Source organism: Monopterus albus, unplaced genomic scaffold (assembly GCF_001952655.1).
Source record: "Monopterus albus unplaced genomic scaffold, M_albus_1.0 scaffold227.1, whole genome shotgun sequence".
Lineage (NCBI taxonomy): Eukaryota > Metazoa > Chordata > Actinopteri > Synbranchiformes > Synbranchidae > Monopterus > Monopterus albus.
In genome coordinates this window covers 621,410-636,022 of record NW_018128107.1, presented here as the reverse complement: position 1 = coordinate 636,022, position 14,613 = coordinate 621,410, and the positions used below count along the sequence as shown (strand labels likewise).

Genomic DNA, 14,613 nt, shown 5'->3' with positions numbered 1-14,613 from the left:
GGCTCTGTCACAAATGTGCAAATGATTATGAATCTAAGATATATAGAGTATAAACATAAAAGCCTACAGTCTACAGCCATTAACCACAATTATCAACCAGTCTGAGCAGCTCTCTTAACATATATTCAAACTATTGAAATGTTTGAGCTTTTTTGATGTTGAACACAATATTTGACTGTTTGAGTGATGAAGGTTTTGATGCTGCAATAGGAGGAAATCCTGGATGAGCTGGAGAAAACCTTGAAAGAAGCAATCGAACTGTCACTCAAGACAGATGATGACTCAATCCCAGGTAAAAAGAACACATCAAAATAAAATCACTCATGTAGCTCATTCAGAATTTTTTAAACTATGAAATATTGTTAAAATGAATCATTCAGAAAGTTGCATTAATGAATATAAAAATGTCCTTATTTTTAAAAGTATAGTGTTTTTGTTTTGCTTTAGATTTTTTTTTTCTTCAGATTTCTCAAAGAAGCTTGAGATGGTGAAGAAACACTACTCTGAGCTGAAGAGGCAGCCCTGATCAACAAGTGTTATTGAATAAACTTTAGTTAAAAAGTCAACACAATGTTTTTAAAGGACTTTGAATTCTGTATGAGTGAATTTGTTCTGAATAATGTTATCACTGCTTTTAATCACAATAGCACTGATCCAAGAGATGAACAAAAGTAGGTTTTAGTTAAACTGATGATCCAAACTGATCGTTCAATCAGATGATAGGATCTTGTGTTCACTGTGACCAGTTGTCTCCACATTGAGGTAAATGCTCACCAGTGGTTGTTGTGACAGCCCTACTGTTTGTCATCGTTGTTCAGCATGAGGCCTCTGGAGTTGGTCTTAGTCACCTTTGTCAAGTTATCATTCTTGTTTTCTTTGAGGGTTGTTTTTACATGTGCTATGACTATCTTATGTGATTTATATAGAGATTGTTTTAAATTCTTTTTGGTAGTGTAGTGGGAATTTTATGGTAGCACCCTTTCCTTTGTAGTGGCTGTTGCTTTGTAGTCCTTGTATGCAGGCATTTGTGTGATTGTAACACCAGAGCATTTATTGTCAGCCGGTTAGTAAAGATTGTCATGCCTTTGTGTGACTGCTGAACTTTTTTTTCAAATGGCTTGTATCCTATTAGAACTGGTATCTTGTCTTCCATTTGTTTGAGCCTTTGTTCCCTGCAATGTTGTGTGTGTCTATAAAAGGAGAAGTCACACTTTGTTCACTGAGCTTCTCTCATTCAGACTGTTTAGACACTCCATTTAGAGATCGCTCCTTCCTGCAGGAATAAATATATAACTTTCAGAGTTGATGTTAAGTCTATTTTACACTCACTGAGCTTCAATAGATAATTTTGACACAACAGTAGGAACATTTTGTCTATAATTGATTATATTCCAGAGCCAGAGAAAAAATTTGGAGAGACATGAATGTCATGAAACAGTTCCCAGTCAGCTTCAATCTAGGGACATTATGCAGTAGTTTGTATGGTACGGCTCTTAGTCACTACGCAACTATGACAGCCCAGAGGCTTTTTGTTTTTAGTGATTTAAACATTTTTCCTCTTGTTGAATACGTTCTCATATTTTTCCATTATGAGTTTAGTGCTGGTTAGTTTCACCTCTCATCCAAGAGGCTTCATCAGTTCATGAAGCCTCTTGGATGAGAGGTGAAACGTCTTCAACCTAGAAACCTAGTCCAGTTGATTTTTTTCTAAGTTGTTTCAGCTGTACAAACTGTAGTTACTTTTCATCACTGTCAGCAGCATCTGGAGTGTCAGATTTTAGAGTTGCCCTTCCCCACATTTAAAATTTGGCTGTTTATTGTAGTTCACATGGAAACTTATTATTCACTGTTTAGACACTTATACACAAAGCCAACAAATAAGGCAGTAAAAACACAAATGGCAAAGTGAAAAAAAAACTATAGCTAAGTAAATCTTAATACTATACTGTTGGCTTACTAAAACATTGTGCTGTTTCTTGGTTTTTAATATCAGGTCCAGTTATAACAGTTGTGTTCCTTTTTTTAATAGGAGACAACTGTGGGTCATGTTATTTAGTTCCAAATAGAAACCTTGCTGGTTTTCTTGAGACTGCAGAGATGGTTCTTCTGAAACAAAAAGCAGTAAAGAGTTGGAGACATCAGTCATGTCATAAATAATGGCAAAACACTAGCCTCAGCATGCATCACATTAATTTAATACCTGAGGAAAAAACGTTGAGATGGTTCTTCTGAACAAAGCAGCAGTACAGAGTTGGAGACAGTCATGTTGTCATAAATAATAATCGCAAGACACTAGTCTCAGCATGCATCACATTAATTTAATGCCTGAGAGAAAAAACGCTGACGCCAATAATCAGCTCAACTGGTTAATGGAGTCTATAGACTTTTAAAAATATATTTTCTTGTCCCAGCTTGTGAAATGTATTAACACACCTTACTAGAAATATTTAACCCTCAACTGTAGATTTCCCCACTTAAGGTAGGAATAACCATGTTGTCCCACTCTGACAGTATCATTGTAGATTGTCTTGTTCAAGTGGCTGCCTTTGCATCTCCTTGGATGTTTCCACCCCGTCATTCACCACCTGATCACCAAATGCCCTCAGACTTCTCCACCAGTCTCACTCTCCTGGCATCTACACCCACCTGCTCCTATTTCATTCAAGACAATGGGCATCTGTTATGTTTGCACGCTACCTCTGATAGCGTGACAGAACTCAGATGGCTGACTTCAGTTTAAGCAGGTAATTTAAGTGCTATACAAGGTAATGAGCGCGAGTACGTAGACAAATAACACTGAATAGACATAGGAGGAGAGGGAGATGGGTGCTGACAGCAGGATGGCGAGTTCAGGGTTGTTGCTGGGCCGAGCTGTGGAGCAAGAAGATCACTCACTGGCTAGTCGTGCTGAGCAGGTAGGGACAGAAGTGACGATGAGCAGGAGGGAATAGAGAAGAGAGCACCGACCTGGCTTGTGAAAGGTTGTCGGAAGAAGAATGGTGTAGGTCCGGAGGTAACGGTTCCGTGTGCGCAGTATAAGTGCAGAAAACGTGGGTGAAGGCAGGAGAGGACAAGGAGAAGACGTAGTAGGAGCAGGGGTAAAAAGGCAGGTTACAATAAAGCAGGTAAACGATCTCTGGGGGACAAAAGGGTGGCATGAGTTGTTTGTATGGAAACAAGAATGAACTGGCAGAGGGCAGGTAGAAAGGCAGGGTAAATATAGGATGTCTGGTGATTGCAGTAGTGAACACAGGTGGTGAAAAATAGCTGCCAGGTGAGTGGAAGAGAGAGGAGAGAGGCAGGGGAATCCGAGCAAACCTGACAGCTGTCCGAATTCTGTGTAGCTGTAGCCAAAAAGCTTTAAACTGCGATCAAGTACCAGCACCTAGACCTAGATGTTAGTGAAGGACTGAGGTCAAGATGTCAGGAAGAATTTGAATTATTGCTTCATAGTTGTATTACTTTGACCTTTGAGCACCAAAATCTAATCAGTTCATCCTTGAGTTTAAGTGAACATTTGTGCCAAATTTGAAGATATCCCCTTGAGGTATTAAATTAAAATTAAAACAAATGTGTTTATCAATTAATATATGATTAAGTAATATGTTCACCTATTCAGAGTCTAAACCTTCTTCTTGGGTAATAATAAAGGAGAAACCTAGAGAATTTGACTTGCACTCTATGGTCTCAATAATTTAGGCTTGGTCAGTGTCTGCTGTGCATCTCCTGTTATGTCAAACCATATTAATATAACTGTTCCAGTGAGTGAACAAACATCCAAAGGTTGAAACTGACTGAAATGTCTGAGTACTATGAACTCAGCACCATTTAATAAAGGAAACAAATCACAAGTAGGATCTCAAGGCCCTTCAACAAAAAACATCGTTGATGAATTATACACACTTAAATGCTCATGGTAACAACATTATATCACTGTCAGCGTGAAACAGCTTTTTGTAAATTTAGTTACAGCAATAATCACTAGATGTCTCTGAACAGTCAGTGAATGTATACATGCTAAAACATTACAGATAACAAAGGCGTAGTTCTTAGGCACCGGTAAATAGTTTGAACTTATTTCCCTTTAGCTATGACCTTCTTCTGGCTTTCAAAAATGTCAAATGTATCTGCCTAGTCATTAAATACTCCACATCCATGTGAGTCTTGTGTATAACAACCAGTTGCTGACACTAAAAAGTTTACACCACAACAAACTACAACAGTCAAAACAATGGTATTGTGATAGTGTATACAATCTTACATTTCTAATATTAGCTATTAGGATAATAAGGATCAAGGTGATTATCCTTATTATTCTAATAGCTAATATTAGCCATCATAATGTCATATTAGCAGCGCTTAGTGGAGATTCAGTGGTGCGAGGTCTGTGTTAAAAGACTTAAAATTCAAGTCACAGGTCAGGGGAAGTTGAGCCACGTGTTACCCCAGAGAGTGCTGCTTCTTCAGGCTGTCTGAGTGCTTCACCCTCTCCTCTGGGGTCTTTCTGTACCAGCTCCTGTGTGGAAACAGCCACTATCATGCTGAAATGACTGAAACCTCTACATTTATGCACCTTGTTGCCTTTACCAGAAGGTGATTAAAATGGTTATTACAGGTCCTTGAAATATAAACAGCAAATGAGAAATTTAATGCATAGTCTCTGTTAAGTGTTAACAATCAATAAGACCATCAACATTATGTAAGTAGTGGAGTGAAGATTGTCTTCCACATAAATCATATGTGCTAGATGAGGAAATTAGAAATTACATAAGATAAGGGGCCAAAGTTAATCATGTTGGAACAAGTACAAGTGGGACCTCACCCCTGACGGTTCAGCTGGGCTGGCACAGAAGAATTTTGGCCTTGGTTTGTCTTCAAGACTCTGGGAAAGAAATAGGTGTATTTGGAGAACTGAATTTCTCAGAACAATGAACAGGAAAATACAGCTAAAGGCAACCAACTAAAAAATATAAAGCACATAATCAAAATGCAATGGGAAAAAAAAAAACCCACAGCAGTGTTTGTCACCTGTTGTTCGTGGGGCTCTTTGGCTTCTGCTGCATCTTCCTGGCCTGTGCTGGAGATTCACCAACCCTGAAGGAAATACATCCAACAGAAGCCAGGCTGATCAATGATCTCATCATTGAAAACTTTAACACCTAAAACCAGATTCTACATGCTATAGAAGGCTGTGTTCCTCTTTCCCACCTTACCTCTTTTTCCTGTCCAGAGACCTCTGTGTAGCAGCAGACAGGACCACTCTCTCCTTGGGGCACTTGGCTTTCTCCTGCAGGTTTGACACAGTCAGGAAAGAAAGTACTGACATTTTTATAAGGTTGTGGAGAGGAATAGTTCAACAAGTCAATGATCCCAAACATTCAAAATATTAAAAAAAAACCCATAAGGATAAGATCTCGTAAATGAAGGGCATGCACATTGTCACAATACAAGTGTAAGACAAATTGTACAAATCCTTCGACAGAACATTTGAAAACCGCAATTCTTCACAAAAGAGTACAAATTATCAGAACTTAAATAAATATACTCTGTATACAAAAAAGTGTCAAATATGTACAATCAGAATATAACAAGAGCAGAGAACAATATAAAATATTAAGAATAATAAACAAATAAAATATAAAATAAATATTCTAAATAGCACAAATCCTTCATCCCACAAATCACACTAAAGAAAATCTTATTATTACACTGCACTAAAAACACAAACTAAAACTAAAATCTGACCTTTCAGGCCTTCCTTGATGCAAAATCATCAATAATGTCATCATACGAAATCTGCTCCCCTATTGAGTGATTGATACTGATGATAGCAAGGCCAGTGAGCCGTTCCTGAGACATGGTTGACCTCAGGTGTGACTTGATCAACTTAAGTTTTGAAAAGCTCCTCTCTGCTTGAGCCACAGTGACTGGCAGAGTAAGTGCAATCCTGAGAGCAGTCCAAAAGTTAGGGTAGATCTCTGATAGATCCTTATCTTGCAGAAAAGTGATGAGCTCAAGGAGGCTCATGGTTTTTGGGGCCAACATTAACCTGAATGATGGAAGCAAATAATAACTGTACTTGTAACAGTTTTGTTGCAAAGCACAATTTTCTGGTGAAATTAGATCTTGTGTCAAGTAAAGACCAAATTATTGTTGTATAAGCATAGCAAGCATCATCGCAAGAAGGCTAACAAATGTAAGAGTTAACGTTATACCAACAAGGAACATAGAGAAGGTTTGAGAAATACAGGTCTGTGTATTGTACAAACATACAGTCACTCACACATACCCATACCCACCAGACTTAGCCTTGCCCGAGGTCTGCTAGCTGTCCAGGTGGGGCCCAGCAGATAGATGGGAGGCTGGGCAGAGGGAGAGGACGCACTGGAACTGGCAGGACTGGGAATCCCTGGATAGAGAAAAACAGATACTTCCCATTTAAACCTGCAGCTAGAATGGGTACAACTTATACTGCATATGTTAGTGTTTTAGCAGTTACTGTTGTGTTACTGAGAAATTTATAAAAATGGGAAATCCACTTGCCCGGGGTTCGTAGTTTTCTATGGCTGTGATGACAGCAAAAGCAAACAAACAAAAAGCTAAACCGATACCCTTTATCAAAATAACAATAATATAACCATTATTGTCTGAAATCCACTCACCTATTACTTCACTTTATTTTTTGTTATTTTGGCATAACGTGTCAATCACAGAGTAGAGAGCCAAAGTTCTTTTCAAACTATCCTCTGTTTTATTATTCTGTTAGTGTTCAACAACTAAAAATAATAGTTTATTTTGTTTAAATGTTTACATCAAAAGTTGCTCAGATATTACTTTCCTGTAGAGTATTAGATGCAACTTTAGCCCAGAATATGGACAGAAAGCTCCAGTAACACATTTTAGGTTTTCAAAAACGGCAATTAAAAAACCTTATAATAGAAGAAAGAAAGTTTTGGCAAGATTTCTCCAGAGTTCATGGACTGTGACACTAATCAGTCTCTGAGCATGCAGTCTTTTGTCACCACTCAGTGATTAGTGAGCATGGTGAAGTGGTACCTATACTGTGTCCAGATGATCGCTCAGATGGTGGATATGCAGCATTTGGTCCCAGACAGGGGGGGCTCACGACAGGACAGCTGCCACTCCCAGACCTATGACTCCAGTCACAAGCATCTGCATCGGGAGGCTGCAGACAGCTCTGCTCCTTCAGTCTCCTCTCTGTCTCCTCAAGCTCCTAAACACATGCACACACAATACATGCACACAACTGTCTTTTATTTTAGTCATGTTCACAATTTAAAACAACATGTACATATAAATGCACACATAAAGCATAACATTGTCTCTTTTGCTATGGAGCAGGCACAGAACAAAAACCAAAAAAGAATAAATTAACACTTCTGTATTGCAACTAAACAACAAAATACATTTATCAAGTTTTGTTGTTGCTTTTCTTGGCAATTTGTAAATAACTGACAAAACTGAACAAAAAAACGTTCTGGTATCTAATCTAATTAGTGGATAATGTGTGATTCCATGCTCTGACCATGCGGAGGCGCTGTTGCTCTTTCTCCTGCTCAGCCAGCAGCAGTGACATCTGCAGGGTGTGTTCTTCCTCCAGACGCCTTTGCATGTCCTCCAGAGCCTGCACTCGCCTCTGTGTTTCCTCTGATGTGCACAAACAAACATACATAAAATCACTCGTCTCTTGCCTTTTAAAGGTTTTCTCATTTTCCTTCACATTCTCTGCCTTTCTGTCACACAATATTTACAGTGTGCACTAAGGAAATGATAAGAGACTTGCCTGTCTTGCTGGCTTGTGTGTCATTTATGAGGACACTTGGTGTGATCCTTCCATTGTGTGACCCCTTGACGTCCCCGTGAGGCTCCATTCGGAGAGTGACCTGAGCATCAGGAGTCACATGAGGCCTCAGCAGAGATGGCGAGGGATTCTCAATGTCATATGACTGGTTCAAGGTGGTGCCAGGAGTCCGCCGACTGGGAGCCAACCATGTAACTCCTGCCATGAAGCGAGGGACCCTTTCCTGACTGTGGTCTACGTGCTCGACTCTAGAGTGGTAGGCATGTAGCTGGCTGTCCATAGTGTGGCAGCGCCGACGAAACCCTGCAGCCACATGGTCATGGTGTCCCATTGGGCTAGGTACTGAGGCACTAATAGGGCTGCAGGCCTCCTGCACTGGAGTGGTACCACAATGACTGGATCGACGGTTGCCACTCCTGCTAACACCAACCCTACCTTCACTTCCCACTGAGCCCCACTTAGAGGACATTGTTGCTCCTGCGAGAGCTTCTCCCCCATCTGTCACAGCAGCACCTTCCCCTGACTTTCCTGGGCTTCGGGGGATAAGGTCTGCTGGGCCAATGGGAAATGAAATATGGATGTTGCCTGTAGAAACTGGACGTGGTTTGCGTCTCTGCACACAGGGACTAATGCTGGATGCTGGACTGGGGAGATGAGCATACCTGTCAGGTAAACAAGGTGAGAGGGAGCCAGACTGTTGAGGCTTAGGGTCATATAGCGTCTGATGCTGGATCTGGGTCTGAGGGGAGCCAACAGGGCTATGATGCAGACTGAATCCAAACTCAATCCCAGTGTGACTCATGGGACTACAGCTGTTATTCTCCTTGTCAGAGACAGTCTCAGACATAGGCATCCGGGTGACTGTGTGGACAACCTTTGAGCCCTGCTGACTCTGCTCTCTCTTCACATACTCTCTTGATCTCTTAAGAAGGCTGTCCAAACTAATGTCTTCATCCTCCTCTTCTTCCTCCTCACTCTTTTCCTCCCTTTCCACCTTCAGTTCCTCCACTGCCTTGTATCCGTTGAGAATAGGGGTCTCAGAGCATGGAGTGTCGGGCCGGCCATTTGTCTGTAGTCCAAATCCAGGGTCTCTGGGGAGTCCAGGTGACTCAGAGACCAGTGTGTAGCCACTGTCTGTCGCAGACTTAGAAACTAACAGCTTGCCAGCCTCTTCACCTGGTCCTTTATGTACCTGTGCAGATGTAAAAATCATGAATCATTAAATCATTTCTAAAATCTAAATCAATATTAAAGAAAGATCAGCTGGTGCATTGTACAGTACACCCTGTTTCATGATAAGCGCATTGGTTTAAAGTATCATTCATCACTGAGACATACAAGCAATATAAAAAAATCATATAGTCCAGTGCTGGTCATGTCCAATATGAAAAATCTAAGCAAACCTACAATGAATTTTAATGGAGACACTGGATATTTGAATGCTATTTCCACTCCTGTCATTACTCTCTTAGTGACACATTTGTCTAGATCTATTAATCAGATCAATCTGAATTATTGATGCTGGTTTTTCAGTAAAAATATTTCAACATTACTGAGTTTTGGTTGTGGTACAAACACATCACAGATGCTATAGCAGCTACAGACAATAACTGACTGATCAGCTTGATTTGAAGACCAGAAATGTCATAACTACAACAGACCTGCAAATGGGCATTCCTAGATATTATTCTGGATGTTGAGTTCAGCACCAACCAGAGAAGAAAGTGTTGAATCAAGAAACTTGTATTCAAGTAAGGAAATTGTTGGTGTGCTATATCATGGGAGTGACACACAGACCTGTTTTACGTTTGAATATTGTAGATGAAGTATGTTAATAAGATAGAAGTATTCTTTTCTGAACAGACCGCAGTAAAATCTATGATGCATAACTTTCAGAAATATTCGGATGTGGCATAATATTTACTTTTTCTCTAGAATTGACTGCTATGCTATTTAATTCCACATACTGAATGCACACTTTAAGCCTAAACCATATCACAGTTATTTCACAAAAAGCACCTGATATTCCTTTTTCCACTGTATCCCCCCATCGGACCACACCCAGGCCTGTGACCAGGACCGTGCTGTGCTACTGACCTCAGCTTGATCCAAAATGTCCTGAACTCGGGCCAAAAGCTTGTTCCTCTGCTGCTTCTGTCTGTCCACTTCCAGCTGGATTGCCCTGCGTCTGTGGCCACACATCTCACCGCGCTGCTCTGCAGTCAGCTGGAAAAAGAAAAATACACACTCTTTTTTAGCCATGATTCAAACACTCAAACCCATTGAGCTACAGCTGATACACTTTCCTAACTCACATACATTATGCAAGCAACATCATCACACATGGAAAAAAGATAGAGGAACTCTTTTTGATACACTTTTTTATGAGGCTTGCAGTTTATTCCCAGTTAGTACTGATGACACTTTTATTCCAGTATATTTTTGCATTTCCTTTATTTGATTGAGAAATACATTTTGTCACAGCCTGGCAGTTCCTGAAAACTAATTCTGTCAGCAGTCTCCAGCAGATGGATTCTCCTGACTAACGTCAGACAGCCTTGATGTTCCTCATCATCAGTTATCTCCTCTCCCTTCTTCTGCCAACTGCTGATCTATTTGGGACGAGTTAGCCCACACTTTTCTGAGACATTATGCAGGTCTCACAAATAAATGTTTTCCATAAATCTTACCTTGAATTTAATTTAAACTGTGTGAGTTTGTATCTCTGTGCACATGTTTTTATGTGAGCCCAGTATGTACTGTATCACACAGACCTTTTAGTTGATGTAACTAAAAAGTTTAGCTATGCTTCATGTTGTTGTGCAGCATATAGATATAAAAACACAGGAGAGTAACTGATACAGATTCTTCCAGGGAAAACAGCCAAACATTGTGTCATTAAAAAGCAGAGTCATCTTTGTGGCAACAAATGACTTGCTCTTGATATCAAGCCATTTGCAAACCTCTTAAAATATTTATGGTTTCTTTTGATGGAGGAACTTTGTTTAGCAGCATCATGTGTTGCCCTTTTAGCATATGTTCTCATGCTTGTTTATATCTTTTTACCAGGGGTGAAAGCACAGCTCTTCCATGGAAACGGATGACAGAGCGAGCCTTCGGGGAACACAGTGGCTCACATGTCGTCTTCCTGAATTTCCCCTCCTCCTGCAGTATGGCCAAACTCCGTAGGCAGAACTCCTCATAGCTTTCCATCTCTGGACACCCACACATCCATACTCTGAACAGGAAACACACACCATGTAGCCTCGTCACCCAGCTGTTAAATTGAATGGAGAGTGTGGGATTAGATGGGGACCTCCACAAAGCAGTGCACATGAGAGCTCACACTGTACTGGGTGTGGATCAGTAGAAGAAACCATCTGGGATCACAAGTGGAAGAGCAGGACAACAAACAGGGTCTGTCTGCTCTTAGTGTTTTTATCCCATTCATCACATTCCTGCCATTCCTCTCTATCAGACATTGCTTACTTCCATTTCCGTGTCTCATGCAGATAGATAGATAGAATCGCATGACTAATCAATACAGTGTCTATTTGTGAAATGCCTGTCAGCAAATGGATAGTACAGACCCTTCCAAGACAGGTAGTGTAACACAGGGCGTTAGCCTGGGCACACGGCGGATCTATAGCCCGCATCATTTCAATAAAAACTGCTTTGTGATCAGTAGGACACTGTCTATATAGAAAGTATCTATTATTATTAAAACTACCATCTATCGATTAGGTCTCAATTATTGTAACCCGGTGTCCTTGCTGATGGTTCCAGCATAAACCAGTGATCTTCACTCGTTTAATTGTCCACATTGTCTCATTGCAGTCTGTAACAGCACAGCCGAGGTAGGAATGGTTTTGTTTTGCTATTAAGGAGCAAGCTTAATACCAACGGTTTTGAATGTATAACCTAAGAAATGTTAGATTTTACATCATCTTTTGAAGCCAGAAAGATGTTTTAGTGCAGATGTGCCCTAGCTGGTAGATGGACGGTTGATAAACCCGTAATTGTGACTCGTTGCTATTTCCTTACCTTGACACTGTTGAGAACGTGATATCTCCGTTAGAGGCAAATGTCACAGAGAAACAACAACGTGACAGCGATCATATGAACCCTGTTCTCCTTTTAATCCCGGGTTGCCCATCATCATCTTCTTTTTTAACTCTTCCGGGCTTCAACAGCGCCTCCTAGCAACAGCACGCAGGCCACGTTCCAATACGTCTACGCGATCTTTTCACGTCGCCTTCTCGAAAGATAATATTTTGAAAATATTTTAATATATAACATATTATTTCAACTTAATTCATGTACAGATCAATTAAGTTAGCTATAGAATGTTTTTCTGAACTGATGTGACTTTTTTTACCCAGGGTGGAAAAGAGTAGTAAGGAAACTCCAAATCAAAGTCAAGGATGAAGCCATGAGCTAATTGTAACACGATCTTTGTCGAACACTTCACAATTTAACTCTGCATCTAAAATCACATTATTTTTGACACATAATAAAAGCAACACTTTAAGCAATAGACTATACCAATTATACAATAGTTTCTTAGTATACAATAGGTCTATTTCTCTAAAATTATAATATGAAGAATAAATGATTACAACTGTGTTTTGCTATATTGTCATTCATTATCACTCTATACACAACCCTCTACGTTTTAGTGCTTGCGGCCCGAAGTTAAAGCTAATGACAAATATATCAATAATTACCCATCTCTACTTAATACTGTACTGTACTACTTACTACTGTACATTATAATATGTTTAAAAAACAATTTATAAAACATGTATTTACTGCTTATAATACTATGTAGGGGACTTAAAGCAAGGTCCCATTAAAATATGCTAATAGATATTCTATTTCTCATCACAAAGTTAATCCACAGGACCCAGGGGGCAAAATTTTTTTTTGATGGGCCCCCTTTGCAACTCCAGTATTTAATTTAAATTAAAGTATGATGTTAATTTTTTTTTGTTGTTGTTTGTTTGTACTATGTCATATTTTTAGTCATTGTGATTTTAGTTTGCAGCAGTGCATGGACAGGTGCTCATTTAATGTGTCTGTATTTGTTGGGAGGTTTCTGGAGCAAAGCGGTGGTTGACTGAAAACATTACTAAGCTAAACTAACATCATGTTCAGTTCAGCTGTGATGACATAGTGCATTCTACATGAGGAAATATGACAGAGAAGATACAGAATCTGTCATTATAAACTCAATTCAATATACACTCAGTGTCTGTGGCTGATTTAATTCTGTAATAAACTGCAGTGGAGCTGAAATCACCTGTGTCATTTTACATCGCTGTCAGGTGACGTCATACGAGGATAATGTGCATCCCAGGATAATGGTTTTAAATAAATAATACTTTTTATCTTTCATTGATATCTTTATTACACTGGCACTCAAAAACACAGTATTGTCATAACAAACTATTGCACATTCAGTGGCAAACAAAATAGCATCTTACTTCTCACAACTCATCCTGTGAATGCACAGGCGACCCTGAATGTACAGGCCGAGCAACACGCACGTTTTCTTTGTTGTCCCGAAGTAGAGCATCAATGTCACCTTCTTTAAATGTGGTTTTGGAACCCTGTCACAAAAGTTGCATGATGTTAGTTCTTATAAAAGCATTTTAGTTGAATTAAATGGGTATTAATGTTTACACTATGTCTATCTACCATATCAAAAGTGACATTATACCCACAGCATACCTTAAAAGTCTGGTGTTTCACTCCTACGCATGCTGTGGATTGCTTGTAACACAGAACTATAGCTAAATGCCTTGGTTCATTATTCATCAACGCTGTATGGAACTGTTCATAGTGAGACTCTACATGAGGGTTCAAGAATAAATTATTAATTAGACTGTAAAAATGTAATCACTGTGCAGACATTGTTATTTCGTCCCGGTTTTACCTATCAAGCGAATGCAGGAGGATGTCATTTTGTCCACAGAGACGTGATCATGTTTGTAGGACAGCAGTTTCTCACACACACCCCCATTGATGAGGTTCTCAACCACTGTCTTTCTGCTCTCAGCTGGAACATCTTTCATGGCTTTCGCTATCTCTGGAGAAAGAATGCATACATTTACTTAGTTCCTGTGTTTTACAGAAAATATAAGGTGATATGAGCAACATGCACCTCAGTTACAGAAAATTAAAACATTAATGCAAGTCAAAGCAAGAATCACTTAAGTGATAATTCATTGTATATCATTTTAAACTATTGTTACTTGGGCAGGTGGGACAGTTATCTACAATACCTTGTGCTGCTGTTAGACAACTCTCACAATAGGCATCTGGTAAAAAGAAAACAGTCAATAGGCTAGAGCCTCTGTCCAACAGTAACCATAACTACTCAAACTATTATGACTGGAAACCAAGTTAACAGGACTGTAATGTTTCATTTACTTACAGCGATCCATGTCTTCAGTCTGCACAAGTAGAAGGTGGCACACACACATTACAAAAATTAAGATTTTCATATTCAGTGACTGTTGAACAAACATGTACACTGAACTAACAGGCTAAATCTCAAGAGACGAACAGTTAGAGCAATGACCTGTACACAAGCTAAACCACCTTCCCTTTCACATAATCTGTCCATGTTATTGGAGACAATGAGCACATCACCATCATTCCACAAATGCAAGGTGTCCAGTTTTTCAGCTTTTCTCTGTTTGCCTAATGTTGCTTAGAGACTGAGTCGTTTCTTTGCCTAATGTTGCTTAGAGACTGAGTCATTTCTAGCCTTTGAACAAAGGTCT

At 39.6% G+C, this 14,613-nt stretch overlaps 2 protein-coding genes across 4 annotated transcripts; both read right to left on the bottom strand.

The window, feature by feature from the left end:
* Positions 1-3,291: 3,291 nt before the first annotated feature.
* Positions 3,292-5,383, bottom strand: LOC109971516 (centriolar coiled-coil protein of 110 kDa-like). 2 transcript variants are annotated; one of them, XM_020619818.1, is made up of 4 exons: positions 5,214-5,383; positions 5,029-5,094; positions 4,823-4,882; positions 3,292-4,513 (listed from the first exon to the last, which is right to left on the bottom strand). In XM_020619818.1, exons 1-4 carry the CDS (start codon positions 5,324-5,326, stop codon positions 4,441-4,443), a joined length of 312 nt encoding a protein of 103 aa, XP_020475474.1. In that variant the 5' UTR covers positions 5,327-5,383; the 3' UTR covers positions 3,292-4,440. The 2 variants fall into 2 exon arrangements, with proteins under 2 accessions (XP_020475474.1, XP_020475473.1); XM_020619817.1 differs by having other exon boundaries at positions 3,297-4,516; positions 5,214-5,369.
* An 842-nt stretch (positions 5,384-6,225) lies between these two features.
* LOC109971554 (centriolar coiled-coil protein of 110 kDa-like) lies at positions 6,226-12,072 on the bottom strand. Of its 2 annotated transcripts, none has more exons than XM_020619890.1 (7): positions 11,867-12,072; positions 10,889-11,060; positions 9,920-10,048; positions 7,805-9,014; positions 7,547-7,668; positions 7,057-7,234; positions 6,226-6,409 (listed from the first exon to the last, which is right to left on the bottom strand). In XM_020619890.1, the coding sequence occupies exons 2-7, from the start codon at positions 11,051-11,053 to the stop codon at positions 6,276-6,278; spliced, it is 1,938 nt and encodes a 645-aa protein (XP_020475546.1). In that variant the 5' UTR covers positions 11,054-11,060; positions 11,867-12,072; the 3' UTR covers positions 6,226-6,275. The 2 variants fall into 2 exon arrangements, with proteins under 2 accessions (XP_020475546.1, XP_020475545.1); XM_020619889.1 differs by having other exon boundaries at positions 6,227-6,409; positions 10,889-11,099; positions 11,867-12,070.
* Between the last annotated feature and the right edge of the window lie 2,541 nt (positions 12,073-14,613).